Genomic DNA, 14,654 nt, shown 5'->3' with positions numbered 1-14,654 from the left:
CCATAAAGACTGAAAGCACGCAGGATTCCGCAGCAGGGAAGTTCCTGCTTGCCAGTTTCTAAGGACCTGGCAAGTCCAGAAAACCCGCGCGTTATCACTCCCAGGCTTTCCTCCCGTTCAGTGCCGCAGATTTAAGACAGAGAAAACACAGCCTTGGGGAGATAGACGTTGGGGCTGATGGGAGATGAGAAAACAAAGGTAAGAAAAAAAGGACTAGCAGTAATGAACTTGATTCTGGACAAACAGAACTCCATGACTACCTCGGTATCCTTGGGGTGGGCAAATCAGCCTAGTGTGAGCGAGCCCCGCCCCTGCGACCTGCCAGGGACTTCCCAGTTCCCCATACTCCCAGAGCAGGTATTCAGGGCAAAAACGCACAATGCGCCCCAAGTGCGTCACGCCAAAGACATCCCAGAGGGGAAGGGAGTTGTCCCGGCTGGTCTACCACCCCCAACGGACCCTTACTGGGAAGGTAACGCTGACAAGGACCCCGGGCTTCCGAACGGGTGGGGACCAAACAAGACAATAGGGCCATCAAGAAGGAACTGACAGGCGGACGAGGATGAGCGCCAAGGTACGAAATAGAGACAGCAGAGGGCCGATGGAAAAAGAGGCAGCGAGCAAAGGAGGGGCGTGGATCGACTCTAGTCCTGGAGAGAGAATGACCCACGTACACGCAAAGACCCACGTCCCGCTTCCAAGCGCCGCGACGCACGGGGACAGCCCCTCCCGGCGGCCCGCCTGCCATCCCCGCTCCCGCGACCCGCACCGTGTTGTAGAACTCGGCGATGGCAGGCACGATGGTGTAGTTGTCCTCGCACCAGTCCACCTCCGAGCTGCCAGCCCGCAGCTGGTCCCACCAGTGCGGGGCGCCCATGGCCGCTCTGGGGCATTGGAGCAGCTGCTCCTGCAAGTGAGAAGAGCCCAGAGCTGCAGCCAGCGGCAACCCGCGGCTGCGGCGGCTTTATGCAGTACGCGCCGGCCTCCGGATGTGGCGCCTCCCCCGCCGGCCTGCTTGCCCGCGCTCCGCCCCGCCTGCTGGACGTGACCCGCCCGCGGACCCCTCCCCGGCCCCGCCCCCAAGGGAGCCACGCCCACCCTGGGGGCAGGATCCGCAGGGGAGGAGAGGCCGGGGAGTTCGAGAAGGCGGGAACCGGGTTCTCCCAGACTCACCAGCAAAGGCCGTGGGACCTGGCCTCGCTTACCTCCTGGCGCCGACTCACAGGAGACCCCCAGATTGTGCAAAGAAAACCAGAGCCCTCTCTGGGAAAAATTTAAAGTAAGAAAAAACCCAGGAGGACCCAGACTCCTTTGGAGGTTGCAGCGATAGGGCTTTGCCACACGTGGGACGCCAGTGTTCAAGCCATAGAAATATCTTGGGTTCATCCGAGGCGGAGAGGGGACTGCTTGACCCAACACGACTGTCCCCGCTGCAGTCGCTGGGGTTAGGAAGATCTGGGATGCGAGGGCAAGCTCAGCGACCTCCTTCTCCCCCTTATACCTCCACACAGTCTGGACCACCCACTCCCCACGGGTGTAATTTCGAGACCATTCCTACCCTCAGTGCCCCTAGACTCTGGCATCAGGCTTTCATCTAATCTTCGATGTAGGAGCTTAGTCATGGGGTCAAACTTCAGCTACCCTGCAGGGAATGGATGCAGGGTGGCAGTGAGACAGCTCCAGGATATCCAAAGTGCAAGAGATCGTGACACATGTAAAGCATCTCCTTGGCAGTGGCAGAAGAGGCCTCAGGCAGTCATCCGTGCTGACTGTCCTTAGGATATCCTTGCTCGGGCTCAAGTGGTATGCACCTTTCTGGGGGTCCACAAGGCCAAAACTCTTTTCCTGTTAACAATGTAAATTTATGTGCCAGTGTACATCAGGTTTCCAGAGGCTCTGTGACAGCAAATGTAACAGCTGATGGAATATGTGCTTGTGTATACTTCAGCATTTAAAAATCTCACTTTAAATTTCTTCTTTTTTAAAAGATTATTTATTTGAAAGGCAAAGTTACAGAGAGGCAGAGGTAGAGAGAGAGAGAGAGAGAGAGAGAGAGAGAGAGAAGTCTTCCATCCATCCATTGGTTCACTCCCTCAGATGGTCACAACAGCTGGAGCTGTGCCCATCTGAAGTCAGGAGCCAGGAGCTTCCTCCAGGTCTCCCACCTGGGTGCAGGGGCCCAAGCACTTGAGCCATCTTCTACTGCTTTCCCAGGCCATAGCAGAGAGCTGGATCGGAAATGAAGCAGCCAGGACTCGAACCGGCACCCACATGGGATGCCAGCATTGCAGGTGGAGGCTTTACCAGCTACACCACATCACCAGCCTCTAAATTTCTTCTTTTTAAGATTTATTTGAAAGGCAAAGTGACAGAGAGAGGGAGAGACATGGAGAGAATCTTCCTCTGCTGGTTCACTCCCTAAATGGTTACAACAGCTGAGGCTGGACCAGGCTGAAGCCAGCAACCTGGAACTCCATCCACATCTTCCACATGGGTGGCAGGAGTCCAAGTACTTGAGCCATCATCTGTTGCTTTCCCAGATGCGTTAGCAGGGAGCTGGATGGAATGCAGAGCAGCAGGGACTCTAACCAGGACTCTGATATAGGATGCTATCATTGCAGTATACCGCTTGATCCGCTGCTCCCCAATGCCAGCCCCTACTTCAAATTTTTATTGTGGTAAATATTGATAGCACCTCACAAACAAAAGTCATTTAGGATCCTCAATAATTTCCTGAAGTACAAAGGAAGTCTTCAGACCAAAAAGGTTGACAGTTGCAGTTTAAAAGATATTCTCAATTAAACTAGTTATGTTTTTTCATCAGTTAGAATTTTAAAATGCTTATTGAATGCATGTTTTTATTATTTTCTTTAATATTTATTTATTTGAAAAGCATAGTTATGGAGAAGGAGGGAGGGAGAGAGAGAGAGAGAGAGAGAGAGAGAGAGAGAGAGAGAGATCGTTCTTCCATCCGCTGGTTCACTCACCAAATAGCCTCAGTGGTTGTGAAGCCAGGAGCTTGGAATTCTGAGTCTCCCACATGAGTGACTGGGGTCAAAATATTGAACCATATTCTACTGCCTTCCCAGATGTATCATTAGGAAGCTGGATCAGAAGTGGAGCAGGGGCTGGCACTGTGGTGTAGTGGGTAAAGCTGCCACCTGCAATGCTGGCATCCCATATGGGTTCTTGTTCAAGACCCAGCTGCTCCTCTTCCAATCCAGCTCTCTGCTATGGCCTGGGAAAGAAGTGGAAGATGGCCCAAGTGCTTGGGCCCCTGCATCTGCATGGGAGACCCAGAAGAAGCTCCTGGCTCCTGGCTCCTGGCTCCTGGCTCCTGGCTTCAGATCGGCACAGCTCCAGCTGTTGTGGCCATCTGGGGAGTGAACCAGTGGATGGAAGAATACACACACTCTCTCTCTCTCTCTCTCTCTCTCTGCCTCTCTGTAACTCTGCCTTGCAATTAAATAATAAATCCACATGCTGGCCCTGAATGAGTGCTTTTAGACATATACTATCATACATGCCTCTTATGTACATAGAAAAAGGAAAGCATCAGCAAACATCAGTTAGGGCATTCCTATCATTCCTTCACATTCAGAATCTCTATTCTTCTGAATCATTTTCAACTCATAGTTACTGATGCCTGCCTGTGTGTTTCACACAGAAGTATCCTGGGTCTTTAATCACCACATCTGGTAATGCACATTTTCTTACGAGTTACTGACACCTACAAGTTTCGATGCTGAGACTTCCTTGGTCTTAGTTTAAGGTATAGTGGAAGGTATCAGACAGCAGGCAGCATGTTTCTTTTCCAGGTGGTCCACCAAGAATAACCACCAAGTTGGTGCATGTACAGGTAGTCACACCATACCACAACCAGGGCCAAGCCAGCTGTGATCATAAAATTCTGATGCGTCAGGATTTTGGAGCTGTTACAATGCAAAACAATGTGTTCAGATCAGTGGAAATATGAAATTGGCTGGTTGTAATTCATCCTTCTCTCCAAGACTCACTGAGGGAGTGATGGGTTTGTTTTGTTTGTTTTTTCATCTTCCACGGGAACTCCTATAGGTAGTGGCAATTCTGGTTCAAAATCAAGGTCCACTACCCTGGTTCTTTCTAATTACAACTGCACAGAGACAGTGCTGAAGCCATGGAGAAGCAAATTCGATTCCTCCAAAGACACTAGCTTGGCTCTTCTGACTATAGACATCTGTCTGATGTTTTCTCCAACTCCCCATTGTCAACACTTTAGGTTAAATAGAACCTTTGTAATTTAACATTGTTAAATTGTTAGGTATTAATTTTGAAATTGATTTATATGGATGGTATGATGCCTGAGTAACCACTCAAAGTGTTTAATAAGAAATTCCAATATCTATTGTAAACAGAGTTTGTTAGTGGAGGGGTGGGGTGTGGAGATAGAAGACAGAGCACAGCTGAACTCTAATGAGGAGTTTGCTTCTGGCACTTTTGGTCTTGATATGAGTCAGTGATACAGACCCATGAGAAAGCAGGTTTGGGGGAGCAGCCCTTGCAAGGAAGAATGCCAACCTCTTCCATTTTTACAAGATGTTTAGCAATGTTTACTTGGCCTAAGTAAATATCTGATAATAAATATCCAGCTCAACTGGTTCCCTAGGTGGAAATGATCAAGTCTCAATGTCTTCATTGGGAAAAAGAAAGAAATGCAGGCACCTGAGTAAATGAAGCGAGAATTACCTGATCAAAGATGAACTTTTCTGTGTTCTGCTGTTCGGCCAGAGTTTTTCACTGTGGTCTTGTTTGAGGGTCATTGTCAAGGCCAGACCAGCTTCCACATCACATGGAAACTTCAGAAATGTAAATTGTGTGGTCCACCAGTCAGACCGGTGGTGGATTTAGAAACTTCTGGGTGGAGCAGAGCAAGCTCTGGTTGAACAAGCCCTCAGGCGATTCTGAACAATGCTCAAGTTTGAGAACCACGGTTTTAGTTAGTGTGTGGTGGGCAAAAATTCACTGTGAATTGTATACTCTGCTGCCCACAGAACCAACTCCATGTCCAGACTGGAAAGGATGAGAAGAGCCCAAAAGAAGGAATCCAGAGGCTCAGAGTCTGCCTCTACCCCCTCAGCTTCCAAGGAAATGGCAACACAGCAAGCATGTGTGTTTTTTTGGTTTTGCTTTTAATCCCAGGAATTCTCAGGCTCAGAATTGTAGGAGAGACCTGTGGGAAGCAGATCCCACCCCAGAAGGTGTCTGTGTTTGAATCAGGTCCTTTTTTTTTTTTTTTTTTTTTGACAGTGAGATAGAGACAGAGAGAAAGGTCTTCCTTTTGCCATTGGTTCACCCTCCAATGGCCGCTGCGGCTGGCGCATTGCACTGTTCCAAAGCCAGGAGCCAGGTGCTTCTCCTGGTCTCCCATGGGGTGCAGGGCCCAAGCACTTGGGCCATCCTCCACTGCACTCCCGGGCCATAGCAGAGAGCTGGCCTGGAAGAGGGGCAACCGGAACAGAATCCAGTGCCCCAACCGGGACTAGAACTGGGACTAGAACCTGGTGTGCCAGCGCCACAGGCAGAGGATTAGCCTATTGAGCCGCGGTGCTGGCCTGAATCAGGTCCCTTCTACTTGCTTCCCAACAGGCCCTCAACAGCCACTTCCTGCTGTTGTCAGTCGACCTCTAGGTAGAAGTGCCTCTTTTCCTTTCTCTAATCTGCACCGGAAAACCACAAACAAGGTTAAGACTAGGTGTACACTAAAATTAAGTGGATTCCGGTAGGAAATGGAAGCTCTGCCTAGGCCTGAAGGGCATGCAACTGGTTGAGTGTGTTTTGACTGGTGCTTTTGGAAAGTGAAAATGTCATTAGGTTAACAAACTGTAACTTGCAAAGAAGACATAACTAGCAAATTTAAACATCTACTTTGTACAAAGTCCCATATTAAGTGTTGAATAACATAGAAAGCAACAAAAGATTATTCTTGGTCTCATGGAGCTTAGTCTTATTAAGGCACACAAAGAAACCGCTGAAGAACAAAATGATGATTGCTAAAATAAAGGTGTACATAAAATATGGGGGCCCATGTCCTTGCTAAGAGTCGTGGGTTAGGGGCTGGCTCCATGGCTCACTTGCTTAATCCTCTGCCTGTGGCGCCAGAATCCCATATGGACGCCGGGTTCTAGTCCCGGTTGCTCCTCTTCCAGTCCAGCTCTCTGCTGTGGCCCGGGAGGGCAGTGGAGGATGGCCCAAGTGCTTGGGTGCCTGCACCCGCATGGGAGACCAGGAGGAGGCACCTGGTTCCTGGCTTCGGATCGGCATAGTTCCGGCCATGGCGGCCATTTGGGGAGTGAACCAACAGAAAAGGAAGACCTTTCTCTCTGTCTCTCTCTCTCATTGTCTGTAACTCTACCTGTCAAATAAATAAATAAAATCTAAAAAAAAAAAAAAAGAGAGAGAGAGAGAGTCATGGGTTAAAGGAAAGTGAAATACGTTGAGATGTACGGTGGGAGTTGTGATAGATTGTATTATCAATGCGTCATTTACTAAGACTGAAGAATGCACATGGAATTGATTTGCACCACAATTGAGCAGTCTTTGGGAACTATTCATGGCTTTGCCATTTCTTTTTTTCCATCTGGTGTATCCCAAATTGGGGCTGTTCTTCAGCCTGGATCCTGGAATAAAGAGGATACCTGGAGCAAATCAGATTGCCTACAATTCACAGCCAATATATAACAGGAACAAAAAATAAAACTTGGTGTTGTAAATCATTGAGATTTGGGGGTATTGTTTCTTGTACTGGCACAAACTAAAGAAGGCTAGAAAATACAGAAGGAGAATTAATAAAGCTGAACTACGAAATAAAAGGCAGGCAATGAAACGGGGTGGGGGACAAAATGGAAGACAATTTCCAGCAGTCAAGCCTGAGTGATCCAAAAACAGGCTACTAACCCACAAGGCAAGATAGAAGGCAAAATACTTGGGTTTTCACTGGTCAGGTTTTTGTTTTTGTTTTTTAAAGATTTATTTTATTTATTTGAAAGGCAGAATCAGGGTGGGAGGAGGAGAGAGAGAGAGATATCCTCCATCGACTGGTTCATTCCCAAACGGCCACAAAGGCCAGGGCAGGGCCAGGCAGAAGCTAGGAGCTTCTTCTGGGTCTCCCATCTGGGTGCAGGGTCTCAAACACTGCCTTCTCAGGGATCTGGATTGGAAGTGGAGCAGCCGGGTCTTGAACCAGTGGCCATAGGGTTGCCAGCATTGTAGGTGGCAGATTAAGCTGCTATGGGCCCCAGGTGGTTGGGTTAAACACATAGACTGACTATCTGGAAAGAGATATTGGCTTGGCAACTGAAAAGGCAAGTTAGGAGATGAAGGCCAGGTCAGGATTAATCTGTGTGAATCATGAAGATAGATAAGATAGTAGGAAAACAATGGGGGCAAGAGTGGACAGAGGTAGAGGGCTTCTCCTTGCTTAACATTTCCAGAGGCTTGGGTTATGAGGAGACATAATCATGGCTGAACATAAGCAGTCAGAGGCCAGAGGAGAAGAGATGGCCAGGGCTGAAAAATAAGGTATGTAACCCCACCATCAGACTTGCAAAATAAAAATAAATAAATAAATAAAAACAGGACCCAACCAGATTGAGTCTAGCTCTGAGTGGTGCTTAGCTGAGGGGTCAGCACACCCTGATCCTGTATCAGAGTGCCTGGGTTTGCCAGCTCTGGTTCCCGACCCCAGCTTTCTGCTAATGTGCACCCTGGGAGGCAGCAGTGATAGGTCAAGTAATGGGGGTTCTGGCATCCATATGGAATAGCTGATTACACTTCCAAATTCCGTTTTGGTCCAGGCCCAGTTCCAGCTGTTACAGGCTTTGGGGGAGTGAATCAGTGCATAAAAAACGCTCTCTCTCTCTCTCTCTCTCCTTTTCTCCCTCTCAAATAAATAATGTTTTAAGAAAATAAATAATGTTTTAAGAAAACAGACTCTAGGCGCTGGTATTGTGGGGCAGCATATTAAGCTACCACCTGTAATGCCAGCATCCCTTTTGGGCATCATTTGGAGTCTCGACTGCTCCACTTCCCATCCAGTTCCCTGCTAATGCAGCTGGGAAAGAAGCAGATGATGACCCAAGTGCTTGCACCCCTCCCATCCATATGGGAGACCCAGATGGAATTCTAGGATCCTGGCTTTGAACTGAACCAACCCTGGCCCCTGTGGCCATTTGGAGTGAACCAGCAGATAGAAGATCTGTCTCTCTGTCTCTCTCTCTCTCACTGTCCACTCTGCCTGTCAAAAAAAAAATAATAATAATAATAAAAGAAAGAAAACAGACTCTAGCTCTCATCACCAATATACAGCAGCAGAATCTCCTGGGGATGTTGTTAAATGTGAAAAATGCAGATTCTGATTCAGCAGGTCTTCAGTGGGGTCCAAGATTCTGCCTTTCTAACAAACTCCCAGGTGGTTCTGGGAGCATATTTTATTTAGTAGCAAGGCTATAGAGAACACAAAAGATGGCAATATGCAGATACAATTGATAAAAATCCAAATTATGGGAAACTATAACTCGATTTTTTAAATTTATTTTTATTTATTTGAAAGATAAAGTTACAGAGAGAGAGGTAGAGACAAAGAGAGAGTCTTCCTTCCACTGGTGCACTCCCCAAATGGCTGAAATGGCTGGAGCTGAGCCGATCCGAAGCCAGGAGCCAAGAGCTTCTTCTTGGCCTCCCACGTGGGTACAGGGGCCCAAGGACTTGGGCCATCTTTACTGCTTTCCCAGGCAATCTCAGAGAGCTGTATCAGAAGTGGAGCAGCCGGGACTTGAACTGGCACCCATATGGGATGCCTGCGCTTCAGGCTGGGGCTTTAACCTACTGCGCTACAGCACTGTCCCCAAACTCAATGTTTTTAAATACAATGAAAGAAAAGATAGGAGGGAACGTATAGATTAAAGACTTGAAGGCTATAACAAGAAGTTGCAAACTGTAGACCCTATTTAGATATTAAGTTTTTTTAAAAAAAATTTTAGGATAATTGCGGACATGTTAGCTGTGGATATTTCCTATTAGGGAGTCACTGTTGATTTGAGGGTGATGTGGTCACAATATTATAGTTGTTTAAAAAGCTACACACTGGCTAATTCTAGCTTAATGACATTCTAAAAAAAGTTAAAACCATAAGAATGAAAACTAGGGGCCGGCACTGTGGTGTAGCGGGTAAAGCCACAGCCTGCAGTGCCAGCATCTCATATGGGCTCTGGTTCGAGTCCCAGCTGCACCACTTCTGATCCAGCTCTCTGCTATGCCCTGGAAAAGCAACAGAAGATGGCCCAAGTCCTTGGGCCCCTGCACCTGCATGGGAGACCTGGAAGAAGCTTCTGTCCCCTGGCTTCGGATTGGCACAGCTCCAGCTGTTGCAGCCATTTGGGTAGTGAACCAGCAGAAGGAAGACCTCTCTCTCTGCCTCTAACTCTGCCTTTCAAATAAATAAATTAATCTTTAAAAAAGGGGGGGGGGATGAAAATCAGATCTGTAGCTGCTTGGGAATAAGAGAAGGAGTTCACTGCAGAAGGGATGGGGGAAGGTGGAAGGTACCAGAACTCTTATATCCCAACTGCAAAGGTTACCTGCCTGAATCAGTTTCTACAGCCTCGGGACTATAACTTAAGATAAGCTTTACTGCAAACCCGACCAAAAGCAAAGCTCAGAAAGGAGGGTTGCTGCTCAGAGATACTTACTGAAATATTTACCGATAAAGTGTAATATCTGAAACTGGCTTTGAAAAAATGGGGGAGGGTGTTGGTTTGAGAGTATAAGTAGACCAATATTGGCCCCAATGGATAATTGATGAAACTGAGTGGTAGACACATTAAACTAGTCTCTCCACTTGGTATACATTTAAAACTTTTCCTTAATAAATTATGTACAAACCCAAGAAGCAAAGGACTTCACAAAGTAGATCACTTCTTCAAGTCCCCCTTGTAGCTGAGAACAGCAGAAACGCCAGTAGGTGAGCAAAAGCCCAGGGCTTGGCCTTCAGCAGCAGGTAGCTTTGAAAAAGCAGTTCTAGTCCAGCCTGTGGCTGCGGCTGCCTTTCCCCTTGATTCCAGAGCACACACGACTGGAAGTTACCCCTGTCCAGGAAGCAAAGAGCAAACAGCCCTGCTGAGAAGCCATCCACCCACTCTGTTCATGAGAAGGCCCATGCAAACCAGGGAGGCTTTGGTAAACAATCTCTGGGCAGCTGGGTGGGTCCAGATGGTGCTGTGGCCATAGACTTTCTGGAACCAGGAAACCAGAAAGGTCAGGAACTAGTCAGTATCACAGCCCACAGTCCAGGGCCCTCTTGGGTTGGGCTGTGAAGGAGTCCGCACTGGCACTTTAGAGACTGCCTGTCATAGCTACTGGCAGGGCTGTGTCACAATGGCCTATAAGCTTCGTGTTCCCTTCACTCTGCCTTCTCTTCAGCCTTATAGTGACCAACAAACACCCTGGAGCAATGGAGGTGGCATTGAAGGACATGAAGTGGGAGGAGGCCTGACTGTGGTAAAGTGTGAATAAGGCACAGATAACACTTACCTGGTGGAAAAGGAAGACCATAGATGCACAGGATCTTGAAGAAGGGGATATGGGACATTATTTTAGTATAGGAGCATCTTGAGCAAATTTAAGCCTAAAAGATTGAGCACAAACAGATTTTAAAATACAAAAGAAGGGGCATGGGCCAGCATTGCAGTACAATGGGTTAGGCTACCACCTGTGACTCAGACATCACTTATCAGAGTGCTAGAGCACCAGTTCAACTCCTGACTGCTGGGCTTCCAATCCAGCTCCGTGCTAATGAGCCTGGGAAAGCAGCTGAAGATGGCCCAAGCACTTAGGCCCCTGACATCCAAGTGAGAGACACAGATGGAGTTCCAGGCTCCTGGCTTTGGCTTGGCCCATCCCCATCTGTTGTGGCCATTTGGGGAGTGAACCAGCAGATGGGAGGTCTCTTTCTTTGCCTCTCCCTCCCTGTCATTCTCCCTTTCAAGTAAAAATAAATCTTTAAAATAAACAAACAAGCAAAAAAAAAGAGGGGTAGGCATTTAGCCTAGCGGTTAAGACACCAAATCCTCTTTCAGAGGGCCTGAGTTCAATGCTTGGCTCTAGCTCTTGATTCCAGCTTCCTGCTAAAGCAGATCCTAGGAGGCAGTGGTGACAGATGGAGTAATTGACTCAGTCACCCACAGAAGAGAACCAGATTGAGTTCCTGGCTCCCAGCTTCGGCCATTGCAGGCATTTGGGGAGTGAATCAACATATGTGAGCTCTCACTCTCTCTCTCTCTCAAGTAAATAACAATAAATAAAAAATAAAAAGTAATGAACTAGATGGTAAAGGACATGGAATTGAAAGCTCAAGATCTTTCGGCTTGCCTAGAGAGAAGGGATGGCTTAGAGTAGATGTGTATTATTTTGTCTATCCTGCATCCCCTCCTTTTCTGAGGCCTTATGCTCCTTCTTCTTTATGGAACTGCCCACCTCCCACCCTCCCTGGCACCTAACTTCATTCCGATGATTGCCATAGGAACAGCCATGGTAACACACTGTGACCCAACTCTGCGGCTGACATTCACTGGCCCAGGAGTGGGCCTTGACACAGTTGACTTATCAGAATGCATCAGTGGGAATTTGGAATCAGAACTGAGTACCTTCAGTTCCATTTGTTTGCCTGATGAAATGGAGATGTATACCTGGGCACTTGGTGGCTTGTTCCACCAGATAGCTAGAGGAGCAGGCAGTACTGGTTAACTATGAAAATAATGATACAGTTGCAGAGAGAACTACAAACCAGAGACAGCCTGTATTGGAAAGAAATTCTTGGCACCGGTTATGTCCAGGGATGCAGAAACATGAAAAGGTTCTTGCAAATACCCTAGAACTTTTTTTTTTTTAAAGATTTATTTATGGGGCCGGCACTGTGGCATAGCAGGTAAAGCCGCCACCTGCAGTGCCAGCATCTCATATGGGCGCTGGTTCGAGTCCTGGATGCTCCACTTCCGAACCAGCTCTCTGCTATGGCCTGGGAAGGCAGTAGAAGATGGCCCAAGTCCTTGGGCCCCTGCACCTACGTGGGAGACCCAGAAGAAGCTCCTGGTTTCGGATCCACACAGCTCCAGCCGTTGTGGCCAATTGGGGAGTGAACCACAGGATGGTGGAAGACCTCTCTCTCTCTCTCTCTCTCTCTCTCTCTGCCTCTCCTTCTCTCTTTGTGTAACTCTGACTTCAAATAGTTACAGAGAGGCAAAGGCAGAGAGAGAGAGGGAGAGAGGTCTTCCACCCTCTGGTTCACTCCTCAATTGGCCACAATGGCTGGAGCTGCGCCGATCTGAAGGCAGGAGCCAGGAGCTTCTTCCAGGTCTCCCATACGGGTGCAGGGGCCCAAGGACTTGGGCCACCTTTTGCTGCCTTCCCAGGCCATAGCAGAGGGCTAGCACAGAAGTGGAGCAGCCGGGACTCGAATTGGTGCCCATATGAGATGCTGGCACTGCAGGTGGCAGCTTTACCTGCTATGCCACAACTCTGGCCCCTACCCTAGAACTTTTATAATTAAGATATACAGGGCCGGTGCTGTGGCTCACTAGGCCAATCCTCCGCCTGCGGCGCAGGCACCCCGGGTTCTAGTCCCGGTTGGGGCACCAGATTCTGTCCCGGTTGCCCCTCTTCCAGTCCAGCTCTCTGCTGTGGCCTGGGAAGGCAGCGGAGGATGGCCCAAGTGCTTGGGTCCCTGCACCCGCATGGGAGACCAGGAGGAAGCACCTGGCTCCTGGCTTCAGATCTTAGCGAGGTGAACTGTCAAAAAAAAAAAAAAAAAAAAAAAAAGAAAGAAAGAAAGAAAAAAAGATACACACACACCCATATACCAATTTGTAAAGTATTGACATCTTCACTATGTTTGGGGTGGTTTTTTTTTGGTTTTTGTTTTTTTTTGGGTTTTTTTGTTTTTGTTTTTGTTTTTGTTTTTGTTTTTTTTTTTGTTTTTTTTTTTTTGACAGGCAGAGGTAGACAGTGAGAGAGACAGAAAGAAAGGTCTTCCTTTTTCTGTTGGTTTAACCCCCCAAGTGGCCACTATGGTGTGTTGCACCGATCTGAAGCCAGGAGCCAGGTGCTCCTCCTGGTCTCCCATGCAGGTGCAGGGCCCAAGCACTTGTGCCATCCTCCACTGCACTCCCGGGCCACAGCAGAGAGCTGGACAGGAAGAGGAGCAACAGGGACAGAATCAGACGCCCCAACCAGGACTAGAACCCGGGGTGCCGGCGCCACAGGCGGAGGATTAACCTAGTGAGCCACAGCGCCGGCCGAGAATTCTAATTCATGAATGTGGTACATATCTCTCTGATAACTTAGCTCTTTGATTTCTTTCATTAACAATGTACAGTTTTCAGCATTTAAGTGTTGTACATGTTTTGCTAGTTTCATTTTCCTCGAGTGATTCTAAATGATATTCCATTTAGAATTTCAGTGCTCCTATGTTCATTGCTAAAACATAGAAATAGAATTGATTTTTTGTATTTTGTAATCTTGCTGAATTCATCTTTTACTTCTATGAGTTTATAGATTCCTTGGGATATCTTAGCAAACAGTCATGAGTGGTGACAGAAGACAGCATTGCCTTATTTCTGATTATAAGGGAAAAGCATGCAGTATATTACCATTAAATAGAATATTAACTGAAGGGTGTTTTTTGTTATTGTTGTAGATGCCCTTCATAAAGTTGAAGAAGTTCCCTCTGTTCTTATTTTCCTGAAAATTTTCATCAAAAATGAGTGTTAAAATCTGTGAGAAAATATTTCAGCACTGAGTGATGTGATCATTTCTTACCTGTGTGTATGGTAGATTACGTGGATTAATTTTTTAATATTAAAACAATTTTGCATCCCTGGAATAAAACTCACATGGTCATGCTGTGTAATTCCTTAGATGTACTGATAGATTTTACATACTAATGTTTTGCTGAGTATTTTGAAAATCCATATTCATGAGGGGTATTAGTCTGTAATTTCTTTTTTGTGCTGTTGTTGTCTGGTTTTGATATAAGGATAATACTAGCTTCATAAAATGAAATTTATGTGTTCAGTAAGTATTCCCTCCTCTGCTGTTTTCTGGAAGACAGGGGTCAGAATTGCTGTTAATTCCTCTTCAAATATGTAGTCAAATTCTCTAATGAGGGGGCCGGCACCCATGGCTCACTTGGTTAATCCTCTGCCTTGCGGCGCCGGCATCCCATATGGGCGCCAGGTTCTAGTCCCGGTTGCTCCTCTTCCAGGCCAGCTCTCTGCTGTGGCCCGGGAGTGCAGTGGAGGATGGCCCAAGTGCTTAGGCCCTGCACCTGCATGGGAGACCAGGAGGAAGCACCTGGCTCCTGGTTTCGGATCGGCCCAGTGCCTAACTGCCTTTCAAAAATAGAAAAAAAAATTTAAAATTCTCTAATGAAATCATTTGATGATTTGAATATACCCCCAAGTTTCATATTTTCGAAAATGAGTCCTCAATGCAAGTGTTGGAAGTGGGGTCTAACAAGAGGTGATTTGCTCATGAGGATCCATCTCTCATGAATGGATTAATGTCATCATGTGACAGTGATTCGTTATCAGGAGAATGGGCTTGTAAGTTTACTGCATAGTGGT

General features: G+C 47.2%; 1 protein-coding gene across 7 annotated transcripts in view; it reads right to left on the bottom strand.

Moving 5' to 3' along the window:
- ACER2 (alkaline ceramidase 2) overlaps nt 1-11,536 on the bottom strand; it is a 49,868-nt gene extending 38,332 nt beyond the window's left edge. The window contains exons 1-2 of one of the 7 annotated variants that reach the window (XM_008254272.4): nt 11,404-11,536; nt 10,567-10,660 (exon numbers count right to left, since the gene is read on the bottom strand). In XM_008254272.4, coding sequence (XP_008252494.1) covers nt 10,567-10,587 — 21 coding nt within the window. In that variant the 5' untranslated portion in view covers nt 10,588-10,660; nt 11,404-11,536. Of the gene's footprint in view, nt 1-674; nt 1,028-9,918; nt 10,122-10,566; nt 10,661-11,403 lie in introns of those variants that run through there. The other 6 variants (XM_070052853.1, XM_070052817.1, XM_070052812.1 and 3 more) reach the window with 6 other exon arrangements.
- Between the last annotated feature and the right edge of the window lie 3,118 nt (nt 11,537-14,654).

This window comes from Oryctolagus cuniculus, chromosome 1, assembly GCF_964237555.1.
Source record: "Oryctolagus cuniculus chromosome 1, mOryCun1.1, whole genome shotgun sequence".
Lineage (NCBI taxonomy): Eukaryota > Metazoa > Chordata > Mammalia > Lagomorpha > Leporidae > Oryctolagus > Oryctolagus cuniculus.
Note: the sequence above shows the minus strand (reverse complement) of the source record. Positions and strands in the feature narration are given on the sequence as shown.